The sequence below is a fragment of the Lactuca virosa genome, chromosome 1, assembly GCF_052849685.1.
Source record: "Lactuca virosa cultivar CGN04683 chromosome 1, Lactuca_virosa_CGN04683_v6, whole genome shotgun sequence".
Classification (NCBI taxonomy): domain Eukaryota; kingdom Viridiplantae; phylum Streptophyta; class Magnoliopsida; order Asterales; family Asteraceae; genus Lactuca; species Lactuca virosa.
This window is the reverse complement of record NC_136426.1, coordinates 226,194,186-226,207,967: the sequence shown is the minus strand read 5'-3', so window position 1 is coordinate 226,207,967 and position 13,782 is coordinate 226,194,186. Positions and strand designations below refer to the sequence as shown.

At 33.1% G+C, this 13,782-nt stretch overlaps 1 protein-coding gene and 1 long non-coding RNA gene across 4 annotated transcripts; both read right to left on the bottom strand.

The window, feature by feature from the left end:
• Window positions 1–3,301: 3,301 nt before the first annotated feature.
• Window positions 3,302–3,961, bottom strand: LOC145127670 (uncharacterized). The gene is made up of 2 exons (XM_079062823.1): window positions 3,665–3,961; window positions 3,302–3,589 (listed from the first exon to the last, which is right to left on the bottom strand). Exons 1-2 carry the CDS (start codon window positions 3,959–3,961, stop codon window positions 3,302–3,304), a joined length of 585 nt encoding a protein of 194 aa, XP_078918949.1.
• Window positions 3,962–7,544: 3,583 nt separating this feature from the next.
• LOC145165003 (uncharacterized) lies at window positions 7,545–11,236 on the bottom strand. 3 transcript variants are annotated; one of them, XR_013739884.1, is made up of 8 exons: window positions 10,353–11,236; window positions 9,079–9,163; window positions 8,877–9,010; window positions 8,701–8,757; window positions 8,552–8,631; window positions 8,309–8,460; window positions 7,824–8,210; window positions 7,545–7,737 (listed from the first exon to the last, which is right to left on the bottom strand). It is a non-coding gene; the product is annotated as an uncharacterized LOC145165003 (long non-coding RNA). The 3 variants fall into 3 exon arrangements; XR_013739885.1 differs by having other exon boundaries at window positions 8,552–8,646; window positions 8,877–9,163; XR_013739883.1 differs by having other exon boundaries at window positions 8,877–9,163.
• Between the last annotated feature and the right edge of the window lie 2,546 nt (window positions 11,237–13,782).

Genomic DNA, 13,782 nt, shown 5'->3' with positions numbered 1-13,782 from the left:
CTTTTAATTGGATGTGGATAATCACTACCATATCAGAAAAAATGAATTTTGTCATATAAAACAGTTTGTGGTAATGATCCTAATCCAATTTAGGCCAAAAAACCTGAAAACCTGCCACCAGACAGTGCAACTCGTCGAGCCAGGCTTTGGACTCGTCGAGTTCAGTCTGGCAGAAAAAGTTTTTCATTTTGCTTCAAGTTTAAACAATCAACCATGCATAAATATAACAGAAAACTACCCTAGGATCTGATACCACTAATGGGTTTTGATCACTATAACAACCTTATGGTGCACATACAACCCTAATGCTTTGGATCTAAGTTTTCTCTAATTATACATGCAATATTGTTTTACAAAGCATGAAGCCTAACTAGCATACAAAATTTGATATATGAATCATAAAAACTAGTTCGAAGAATATCTCTTGTTGTAGCTTGTTGTATTTGGCCTTTAAGAACTTAGCACCTTAAGTGTGATGCCTCGAAAGGTTCACAAAACACCACCAACAATTGGAGAACTTGAGAGAGAGGTTGGAGGCACTCAAAATCGGCTATAGTTTCTCTAAGAATACTAGTGTGTCCGATTTTAGGCCAAGGGGTTATATATATATATATATATATATATATATATATATATATATATATATATATATATATATATATATATATATATATATATATATATGGTGTAGAATTCCAAGGGTTATGCGTAAACCCTAATTCTTACACTTAGGCTTGTAACGGACTAACACGTTATGGATCCTTACATAAGCTTAGCCCATCACTAATCAATCGTGGATTATTAGCCTAATCTATATGTATCATTGATTAACACATTCAGCCCCTGTACATCTAATTAGTGTCTTTTGATCGCTAAATTAATTCCAAATTAATTCTTGATCTATACTAATTAAATACTATGATTCCTCAATTAATATATTATACTTATAATATATCAATAAATCATAAATAATCTCTTTCTCAAATAGCCATCCTATCAGATTGTTCTGGTGAATGCAACCTAAAATGGACCATGCTACTCTCGGATCAAGTACATACCAATTATAGTTATGGGCTTAGACACCTAATCCAACAACTGGGTCTTGAGAAAACTCTGATTTGAAATAATTCTTTTGAAACAATGATTATTTTTGTAAAAATGTTGATTGATGGTTGATTTTGAAAATTTTAAATTTATTGTGATTTTTGAGTGTTACAATAAGTGCATACATACAAACACACACACATACATACATACATACATACATACATACATACATACATACAAGCACACACGCGCACACACACACACAGATATATATATATATATATATATATATATATATATATATATATATATATATATATATATATATATATATATATATATATATATATCAAATGGGGTATGTTTAATAGAACCAATAAATTTTGGAGGGTGTGAATATGAAAATCTTATAAGGTTGTTTGTTATAGCAATCACACCATGGGCGTAATGTGGGGGTGGACATGCCACCATGCATAAAAAATGACCAACATCGGCATGATGGTTGGTTGGCATGAAAGGTGTGGTCTTTTCCACAGTGTTTCATGCGACGCTCTCCAAATAAATTTGAATATTCAGCGATCATAAGTTTTTTTTTAAAGGAAGTGAGTTACATCGTCTTCAACCACATGGTGTTACGATGATGTCAACGAGATTACACTGAAAGAAACTCTTTGACGACCATTGGAAGATATAAAGAGAAGTCAGCAACATCATTTTCGGGTAAAGACTTATCGAAAACGAACGAGTTACAAATTATTACGAAAAACTTTACGCAACATCTTAAATTGCAAAAAGGTAAAAATGGAGTTTAAAAAGGAAGTAAAGACGTGGACCATAACCATTACTTCGGGAACAAGTCTTAAATGATAGGAGAATGTTGAAGATTTCGATCAGTGATATCGAAGGTGAGGGCTCAAAATGATGTTAGCAGAAAAAAGACGATTCATAAAAGGTGTTGTTGTAGACACTAAAGTCTATTAAACACCTTATTTATAGTGCATATTTAAAATCATAAGTAGCTAATCATTTATATTAATAAAAAGTTTTGGTTACATTGTTTTCTGAAAAAATAATTTTCTCTTTCTTTTTTATATTTCTTCTCTTTTATATATATATATATATATATATATATATATATATATATATATATATATATATTGTAAAACTGAAAAAAAGATATAAATAAGTTAGCATATCTATGCTAGTATAAAAATTAATATAAGCCTTCTATATTCATTTTCATTGAGCAACTTTAACTTCTATATTCATTTTCATTGAGCAACTTTAACTTTTTATGTTAGTAAATTTTACAAAAAAAAAAAAACTTATATCCTAATTGGTGACAAATGGGTTTTTGGAAAAAAGATAAAAAAAAAAATAGCCTTCTATATTAAAGCTAAAAAAATATAATTGGTGACTAAAAATAGCCTTCTATAAAACTGAGTGACTAAACATGTAAGAACATAGTCATCTTCTCTTCAATGCTTATTGTCCTACTAGCTTGCAACCAATTTTTTTGGGTAAAATGGTTGCATAATAATGCAAATGCCTATTGTGTAAGACGCATCATATCGTAACATTGTGTAGGGTCTCCGTACATCAAATCTTGTGTATACGCATACGCGCTTGAATCGCTATCTTTTTTCTATGAATTATGATTAGCCTGCGTCGGTTTGACCTCAACCAATAAAACACAAGTAAAAGAAAAGCTACAACTTCACCATTAGAAACCATACTTGACCTGTTACAAACAATTAGGTAACATTTTAAAGTAAAAAAAATTCATGCACCAAAAGTCATATAACAAAAAACTAGTAAATAACACAAGTCATATTCAATATCCAATAACATATCATCCAAAGTAACAAAATTCATATAACAAAAAACTAGTAAACATCATCCAAAGTAACATCCAAAAAAATCATCAAACATAGCATCCAAAAGTCATGCAAATAACAAAAAGTCATGCAACAAAAAACTAGTAAACATCATCAAAGGTAACCATACTTCCTACTCGTACCCATCACCCACGACTCACAACTAGTATGCGAAAGTCATAACCAAACTTTCCTAACATCGACACTTTCACCAAATAGTAAAAGAGCGGTCTTGTGTCTTTCATCTTCTTCTCCCCATTCCATTTTGTTCAATTTCTCCATACATGCATCAACATCCTTATCCATTTCACTTTTTTCAATTCTTTCATTTTTTTCCACTAACGACCTTGCAAGCTTGGCAATCTCCTCCTCAACTTCTAATGCCCTTGCATCTCTTTTTTTCCACCAACTCTTTTGTTTCCACCAACTTCCTTATTTTTTGAACGCTCTGAAGATTCTTCACTTACACCTACGTGTTGTGTTGAGGTTTCCATTGGAACATCATCATCAAAATCATGGGTACTAAACTCTTCTACAAGACGAGGGAGTGTAGAAGATGGCCCCCAACTTTGAAAGTCGGTTGAGATCGAGCATTCAAATAGTTGGGTGCAAAGATTAGGGAACAGCAGGGGTTTAGTTTTCAATGACAAAACGAACTTGTTCAACTGTTTGCAATTTTTATTAATATTAGTATTTGTTATAAAAATAATCATACTAGTATTTGTTATAAAAAGTATTACCTTCCTCTCTTCCTTCCATTGATCATCGGTCAAATTAAATTTATTTTTTATAGGATCATATATATTGCCGATTTTGTTTTTCAGTTTCATCCAAGCAACATATTTTGATTTGTAGTAGTCAAAGGGGTTTCTCATTTGCTTCTGATCAACCTCTTTACCGTGTTCGTTTATCAATTTTTCACGTATTGTCTTCCATGAACTTGCCTTAAGCCCAGAACCCTCACAACCATTAGTGGTTACTTCATAGATACATGCATCAAGAAATGTTTTGTCCCCACTCTCGTTCCAAACCCCCATCCTAAAACAATAATATTTAAAGTAATTTATCATAACTTTTATCAAGATCAAGAACAATTTTAAACATAAAACAATTTTCTACCAACGAAATCAACATCATCCTAAATAATAATAGCACCATTAAAGTGAAAAAAAATTCTGATTTGATAGCTTATACACAAACAAATTTCAGATTTCATAAAACATCAATATTCAAGTAATTCAAATCAAGACAAATGTATAAACCAACATCCTAAAACGTAAATATTTAACTAGTTTATCATAACTTTTATCAAGATGAAGATAAACACCGAAATTGTTTCCAATTCACAAAAAATAACAAGCTAACAATTAAGATCAACAGTATCAACATATACATAAACAATTTCATAACATTTGGATTTTGATTTCATAATAAAACAAACATAATTTCTGATTTTATAGCTTATTAACAAAAAAGAACTTCAAATTTCATATCTTATACACAAAAAACTTCAAATTTCAAATCTTATGCACAAAGAACTACAAAAAAGAACTTCCACTTCACATACAATTTCAGAATTCATAATATTAGAACAAAAAAGTATTTTGATTTCATATCTTATACACAAAGAACTTCAAATTTCATAACATCAAAGCATAAATTGATTCTTATTTTAAAAATTATTAACAGAAAACTAGAAGAATAACTTATACCTGTTTAATAAATTTATGTCTGGAGGTCGGATATTGGGAATGCATAGGTCCGACTGGCGAGATGGCGGCTAGATGGTGACGAGATGGCGGCGACCGGTGACCTCTTTTTGGCGTTGATGTGGAGCTGTCGATGAGGCAACGTTTTTTTGGGTATGCAGTTGTGCTGTTAGGTCAGGTCACGATGGAAAAGAACTAACGATGGAAGAAAGAATAAAGAGAGAGGGGGTAGGATTGTCTTATTTCCAGTCAGCGACAGATAAGAAACTAGCGAGAAAAAAACTTTGGCTAGCCAATCTTACCGAGAAAGCACAAATCAAACAACTACTGTCTGACCGAGTCAGCCCAATTCGCTGACTCGACCCAGTCAGACGGGTATCAAACACGCCCTAAATTTAGACTAGGGTGAGCATTTATGATAACTAGTAGGGAATTACTTGTGCCTTTGGAGCTGTGTCAAAATTTGTTTCTTAATATTTACAGAATATTTAAAGCAAGATACATCGAAGAAATAGACATAGTGTAGCTACGAACACATGAAGGGGGGCAATGTAGCAGAAAATAGTAAAATATTAATGCAACCATATTAATAATAAAGAAGTGGTTTTCATACCATTTACATCCAAACAACTACAAAAGGAAGATTCTTTGATACGGCAAAAGATAATTTAAACTGAAAGCCATTAGACAAACAAACATATTAAAGGTAGGGGTGTTTGTTATCAGGGAGATTTTTTATCTCTTTTTTGAGGTTTTCAATAAGAGCTTCGTATTTGTTTTTGATCTCCTGCATGCTGGTGAACAGTTTTGCGACTTCATATTTGTTGTCGAATAAGATACGCTGCATCTTGAGGTAGTTATCGAAATATGGTTTGGCGTCCATGTGTTCAAGTAGCTCGTTCTTGTAGTTTTGATGCTCAAAATTTCCTCCTGCATGTTGGTTAATGATAATTTTTCTACCTCGTAGTGGGTGATGAGGTTGTTGATGATCGTTTCCATTTTTCGGGGTTTCATTTTGCTTTTGGAAGGCGTATGTATTTTCTGGATGGTAATGGTTTGAGAATGCAGAAGGATATAGATGGTTTTTAAATACGTGATTTGCTATTTAATATGGTAGTTGGATGTTTAATGTAAGTATTACTTTCAAAGGTCATGATGATATATGATGTAGCCTAGAGGCGGCGTTTCAGTTTACCAATTGATATCAGGGTTTTTTTTTTGGTTTAAAAATTGATGTTTTAAATATAACGAGGACTTAAATGTAACGTAATGTGTGAACATTTGGTGTGACTTTAGTAGAGGACAACAAACATAATGGACAACGAAAGCAACATATTTTTTTATTATGGCATAAAAACGTAAACAATAAATCTAGCTAACATGAAGATTGGCTACAACGTTGTTTAGTTTGGCGATGTTTTTATTCATTTCTTCTTCCAATGTTGTGATTATATTTGTTGATTTATTGTCGAATTCATCTTCCTTGTTGAGCAGCTCTGCTGAAATTGCGTAGTTAAGGAAGTGAGGTTTTTAGGTTAAGGTTTTTGCTAAATTTTCTTTCATGGTTCTTCCTGCCTGAAGCTTGTGTTTAACCGTGCGAAGGGTTTTTCTTGTTTGTATTTTGTGACGTGTGATAGTGTCGATCATAAGTTGAACATCGCAGCCTTTCATGATGGTGTGGATTTTTTGTTGTGGTTTTTTTTGAGGAGTATGTTTTTTTCGTTTGTCTAAGACTGTATTTATAGTTGTTTTTTTTATTTTGTTTTAATGTTTGGCGACACGTGTTGTACTTGGCGTGTTAAGTGAAAAGGTTTTTCAGAATACGGTTTTCAAAGTAGAGATGCGTTGTTGGAATTAATTCGTTTATGTAATTTTTTTTATTATTATTTAAATGTATTTATTCATTTATTGGTTATTGCATTTTCAAACATATTATGTAATGCTTGTACGTCAAGATCGTCAGCGTTATGGCCATGTAGAGTTGCACCTTCTCGTCAAGCACGTAACTTTCATGCAACCTTGACTGAGCTGCCTCAAGTAGGTCTGCGATTTCTCTTAAGAAGTCGATGACGACCATCAAACTTTTATTCAAGTCTGCTATGCTCATGTTGATTTTTGTGATGGGGTTATGCGAGTTTTTTTTTTTAGTTATTCGACTTACAATTTATGTGTATTATATATTGTTTTTTTTCATGTAAATATGGGAACGTATACTTATAGATGTCCATGTGTATTGTTTCCTCCTCATAGCATTGCTTACTGCGCTTTTATAAAGCAAGGTGTAAGATGACGTGTGTTGTAATGTTATATTGGTAATGGAAGCTACAGTAGAGTATAGCTGATAAGATGATAGTATAAAGGCTATAATTTATTGCCTCCTTATAATATTGTTTATTGGGCTTCTATAAAGCAAGCTCTAAGATGACAGGCGTTGTAATATTGCATTAGTAATCAAAGCTATAATAGAGTCTAGTTGATAAAGATCATAGTATAACATGTATATGTAGTTGGTTGGCTAAAAAAAATTTACCTCCTAAGGTATGTGTACGTATATTTTTGGGATGGAAGATAGACTATTGTGAATACTTTATGCATTTTAAATTAAGACTAAAACGTCTGAATTGCTATCAAAAAGAAAAAAAAAATTCTTCATTTCTAAAAAAAATTGTAATTCTATATCGTTCTGTATGGAAAATAAAAATATAGAAAGTGGTTTTCTACTTTTATATGTATTATAGAAAAATTATAAACGACATGTGGGTATGTTATGGTAAGATATCATATTTTTAAAAATTTTAATAATATTTATTATTGTAGTGAAGTGGTGTTTTTTTTGTATTATAAATCGGAAAGAGAAAATACAGTAAAAAGTCAAAACTGAAATTTCAAACTTAAACATAATGCTATTTTTTGTACGTAGGGAACTGAAGGTACAGGGAAGTAAAGCTAAAGATGTCGTCTATATGTACATCTACACATATAATACAAAACTGATGATCATGTAAACAGATATGTAGAAGGAGTGTGTTTCTATTTTATCGTACACGCCGTGTTGTTTGTCTAATCTGTCTTCCGTGCGGTTTTGCGTTTTGTAGCTGCTGTATCTGCATTTATTAGTTTTAAATTTTTATGTTTTATGTACGTAAATTTTTTTTTGTAATATATGTATATTCAATGAATGAGCTTTTACCTTGGCTTTCAAACGGTAAGGATCTTCTGACATTCAATCTAGTCTGTTGGGGGATGGAAGTTGACTCTTTTTCGCTGTGTTTTGAAGATGTTGGTTGTTGTATTGGTGGTGTCGTTACGGATATGTTTTCTTTAGAGGGGGATTTGTCAATATTTGTGACAATGAACCGAATGTTGTTCACTGTTGATGTATTAGTCATACGTAATTTCATCTTCTTCGGAATTCCTTGTAAAGTAGTGGCAATTGGAGGTAAATGTTTTCTGTGGTTTATGTCATCATGTGATATAAGCTTATCTGACGTTGTACCAAATAAGTTGTGTTGCGGTATCGGAAAACACAACGGTGATTGACTGACTTCCATCCGTAATGACCGCGTTAAGTTTGAACCTAAGTTTTGGCAAGTTTGATGTAAAATATTTAGTTTTTATAAATTAAAATTTATTTATTTGGGGGTGAATAAGAATTTTGTAAATGTGTATGCTTACGTGGTAATTGGAGTAGCGAGAATGGCATCTGAATGGCAGGACCAATTTTCCCCTTGTTTAAAAGTTGCAATCTTGCAGTCTGGACATTGAACCTGGTACCAATTGTCTGAAAAGATATATTCACTTACGGCCTTTGTAGTGAAACTTTTGTCCTGCACAAAAAAAAAAATTGTTTTTTTTGGTAGCATAACAGAGATAGTAATATGGGGTATTTTTTCGTATGTATGTGGATACGTAACATACCGAAAGATCTGAATGAGTTTTCTCTAATATATCTGATAACAGTGTCCGGGATTCAAAGTCTACCGGTGAATCTCTGGTAACTGCAGCATTAAAAACTAATGATAAGGAAAGTAGATTTATTTGTGTTTTTTTTTTATGTATGAAAATACCTGTCTATAAGAAATGTTGTTTCTGGAATCGAGGGGTTGATGTACAAGTGAGTTGCGCTGCATGTGCAAAGTCTCAATGAACCTTTATGTTATTTGTTAATGAAAAGATCCAAAATAGGTAAATGGAAAAAAAAAATTATGTATATTTATAACTTTGGAATAGAATATGGAATTACCAGCATAATTTGAGATTTTTACACTGCTTACAGCAACAACCGTAGGAACAGGGGCATTTTCAAGAGAAACACCATCGAACTTTGAAGGTATGTTGGTGCATTCTTTCCACAAACTTATTGCAATGTCATCACCACTAATGTTTATAGGTTTGATATATATTAGTATTGTATGAGAATAATAGCCTAAGAAGTAAATGCTTACGAATCGTTTTTCAGAATCAGTAGCGGATAGGGTTCATGATCTTTCTTTTTACACCTAATAAGTTTGCTAAACACACCAAGAAAGTCTGCAAGTGGAAAACAGTATTTTGGTATAGATTAGCTAAAAAATTTTAAACAGGACATAAACATAAATTTTGTTTAAGGTATGTAATATGTATGATGTATAAGTTTCCCCCCCTCCCCCCCCCCCCCCCCCCCCTTCTCTCTCTCTATCTCTATCTATCTATCTATTTTCTCTCTTCCTTTAATGCAACTCCAGTCTATGACGAAGATTAGTGATATCGACTTCCTTTCTAGGTGCAACTATGGATTTGTTTTGTGGGTTCAAATCCGGCCACATAAACTTGCAATTCTGTTTAGAGACCTACAACTCCAGTGTGCAAACTTTCCTTTTTGGGTTCAAATCTATCCATAGACTGCTGGTGGGACCCATCAGTGAGTTCAATGATTGTAATGGGGTGAGTGTTGGGGGTGAATGGGTGGGGATGAGGTAGATGTGTCATATTCATTTAATAATAAAATAAATATAATAAGAAAAAGACAAAATAAGATATAGAAAAAAACAAGCATTTTCATCATATTACATGTATTTAACAAAGGGGCTTGGACGGTAAAAATGGAAGGAACAAAAACTGATGGATTTACCATCCACAAGGATCAATGTTGTCAAATTTTCAAAACTAGGACCAAACATGTAGAAAGGTTTATACCATAGGGACTGAAAGTGTAATTTACTCTAAAAATTACTAATTTCAACAAAATAGCAGGCAAAGGTACACAGTCTGGTATGGACGGTAACACCGGAAGGAACAAAAACTAATGGATTTACCAACCATAAGGATCAATGTTGTCAAAATTTCAAAACTAGGACCAAACATGTAGAAAGGTGTATACCGTAAGGACTGAAAGTGTAATTTACTCTAAAATTGCTAATTTCAGATAAATACCAGGCAAAAGTACACGGTTAGTCCCTCTAGTTTGCAAGAAAGGACAAGAGTAAATTACACGTCTCTTTTCTAAATGTCAAAAAGTATGTTTGGTCCCTATTTTAAAAAATTAACTCGAACAGTCTCCCATTTATTTAAATTTTGCACGCTGAATCCCTAATGTCATTAGCCAGCCATAAAAAGATGATTTTTCCCGTTTCTTTATTATTTATTTTTATTTGTTAGTATATTTAATTAATTACATATTTATTTTTTATATTTATTTTTTATTTAAAGTAATAGACCCCACCTCATATACCCTCTTTACCTTTCTCTTCATCCAAACACTATTCCTAATCAATTAGAAGTCTGGGCATCTCTGATCACCACTGGCCAGCCATCTCCGACCAATACTCTCCGGTCAACGGCCAACCATCTCAGACCTATACTCTCTGGTCAGCCACTGACCACCATCTCCGACCACATACGACCACCTGTCATATCTCTTACACTCCCATCCTATGTTCCCATATGTCCCCTTCTTCAATTACACATTTTCCGGCACACCACCACCCATCTTTTCCGGTACCACCACCATCACCCACTGCTCTTACCTCAGACAACTAAATCCCAGAAATGGAAAACTAATCACTCACCCCTTTCTATACAAACAAAGCCACACCAAAAATGATTTCCAATAAAATCCAAAAACCTGTAACAAATCTGAAAAATTATATGAATCATTCATTCCCTTTCTCTCTTCTTTCACCTGTGCAGAACCCGTCAGAAAGGAGGTTAGCAATAGTTGATTTCGATGGTGGCTAGGGCGGTGGTCAGAACGAAGGAGGAGGAGCTCTAAAGTAGCGGGTATGGTGTTGGACTCTGATGGGTAGAAAGCTAAAGGTGGTGCTCCAGTTGTTCGCATGAAGAGGAATGTCGACGACGGTTCTATTTATCTAGGGTTTGAGTGAAAAAGAAGGAGATGGCAGAGGAGATGTCTTTAGTGGGTAGATTTGAAAATATACCTTTTCCGGCCCCACCACCACCAACTAACGAACATCGGAGAAGACACGTTTTTCCGGCACCACCACCAACAAACAAACATTAGAACGTAGATCTGAAAATGGAGAAGAGAGAGTTTTGCAATTGAAGTGCAGATCTGTAAACCCTCGATGGCGATCTGGTGACCATCTCTCAAGTAAAGATGAAATGTAGAAGATGGATTGGTACGCTTGAAAGGTGTGAGGAGCGTAGATGATAAGTGTTTGTGGTGGTGGCCCATTTTTTGTTTTTCTTTATGTTTTATTTTCTTTTAAATTGTTAATAACCAACAAATCAAAAAATATATCAAAAAAGAAATAGAAAGGGTAAAATAGTCATTTACCGTCGTCAGGGGCGGTTCAAGTGAGAAAAAACTATTATAGGGATGGTCCGAGTTAATTTTTGAAAATAGGGACCAAACACGTTTTTTAGCACTTGGGCGAGGGACGAATCGTGTAATTTACTCAAAGGACAACTATGATATCTTATATACCCTTGGTATATGTGGTTTATTTTTTCTATGCTTCCTTTTTGTGGTTTCATTTTTTCAAAATCGATCAAAACTTACTATTATACCCATGATAAGCTTTTTTTATTATTTATTTTAATATAAATTAATATTCTAAAAGACAACCTTATCCCTTAAATCACACACTACCCCATTTAGATCGGTGTCTGTCATACTATACATTACCACACTATTGGTTTATCATGTCATCATCGCATCATTTTCTTCTCACCCAATAAAATTGGTGGGTACCATACCATACCTTAACACATTTTTACTTTTTTATTTATTTAATAAAATATAATTATATAAATTTAATAAAAGAAAAGTACTTCATTAATTTAATTAAAAATGATTACAAAGCTAAAAAACAACAATTAAATAAAAACACTATATTATAAGACTAAGTGTAATATTTTTTTCATGATTTCCGCTCTAGTCCTCAAAACCATATCTAACTCATTTTGGATAATCGATAGGTTTTCTTAAAAATTTCATATGACGAGTTTTCTGCTTTTTCCTCTCAAGCTCTTTGCTTATCCTCCCTAGCTTTCTTTTTCTCCTCTAATTTTTCTTTTACAAAATCCATACAACTTTCTAAATTCAAATTATAAATTTCGAAATTATTAGCGACCTTTTAGAGAGATTACGTAGTTAAAAGTAGAAAAGGTGCGAATAAAATTGAATGTGGTGTATGTTAATATTATAAAAAATACAATAATTACCGTTTTTTAAACTATCACACACACCAAAACACCTCCAAACACACACACACACACTTAAACAACCAAAAGTTCAAATTCCACCGCAGTAAAAACGTCTCATGCGGCAGGCTTACCGCAGGCCGACCTCCTGGTCGGTGTTGTGTTCAACGCACCACCGCGGTGACACGTCACTACCGTGGTTTGCAATAGAGGATTAGAGGGGTGTATCGACCGGTCTTATGTTCCAGGGAACACTACACAATCCCTAAACCCTTCCTCCATCTTCTTCTTTCTTTGCCATACCTTTCATCAACGATCATCGACTTATGTAGAACATAACCATCAGTGACTTAGCGAAAGACTTGATTTCGCTGCCATTTAAAACCTAAAATTGTACCATGGGATCGCCGAACCACCATTGTACAACACTTTACCATCTTGATTGCATTGAACAAGTTCGATCGGTGACCTCCTTGTCTCCGATTATGGTTTATCAATTCTGATTGCATTGATCAGATCTTCGATTCTGATTTCATTAAACAAGTCTTCGATTTCATCAAGTTTTTCTCGATTTCATTGAACAGGCCACAAATTCATCAATTTTTTTTTGGGATTCTATGGTATTTTGTTATCAGTTTTTTTCTCAGTTTAATTGAACATGCCTCCGCTTTATAAGGTTTATATGGGATTTAGCTTCATCATATTTTCTCTGGAATTTTGTTATCAAGATTTTCTTGGAACTATAGAGATTATAAAATTAGATTTAGGTTTTTTTTATGATGGTTTTTAGCCTAAAAGGTGTTGTGGTGGTTAACAGTGATGGGTGAAGGTGGAGACAGGAAGGAGAAGACGTGTAGGGTGGTGGTCGGCGGCGGTGCTAGTGGTCGACTGCGGTTCACTATGATGGGCGGTGATGAATTGGGTTCGTTACTAATTTAATAATATAGAAATTAATAAAAGAAAGTATATAAAATATGTCTTCCTTACATATGAAAAACATGATGGGGTAATGACTCTAAAGGGTAATGAACTTTTGATTTTGTTCACATTTAGTCACTAAACTTTTTTTCATTATCTATTTGCCACTGAACCATTGAAAATGTTCACATTTACCCTTATGACCAGTAACAACCGGTCATAAGGGTAAAATGTGAACAGTTTCAATGGTTCAGTGACAAATAGATAATGAAAAAAAGTTTAATGACTAAATGTGAATAAAGTTGAAAGTTCTTTTCCCTCTAAAAAAAATTTAAATGTGAACAAACTTTCCTCTTGTATTATGGTTTAGCAAATTATGTATTTTTGTTAAATTTTAACAACATTTGTTGATGAAGAAATTTATGAAAAAAAAAAAAAAAACCCCCGAAAAAGGTATAAAAAACGAAAAACGAAATCAACAGTTTTCATTATTTATTTGTCACCGAACTATTGAAACTGTTCACATTTAGTCACTAAACTTTTCATTATTTATTTGTCACTGAACTATTGAAACTGTTCACACTTTA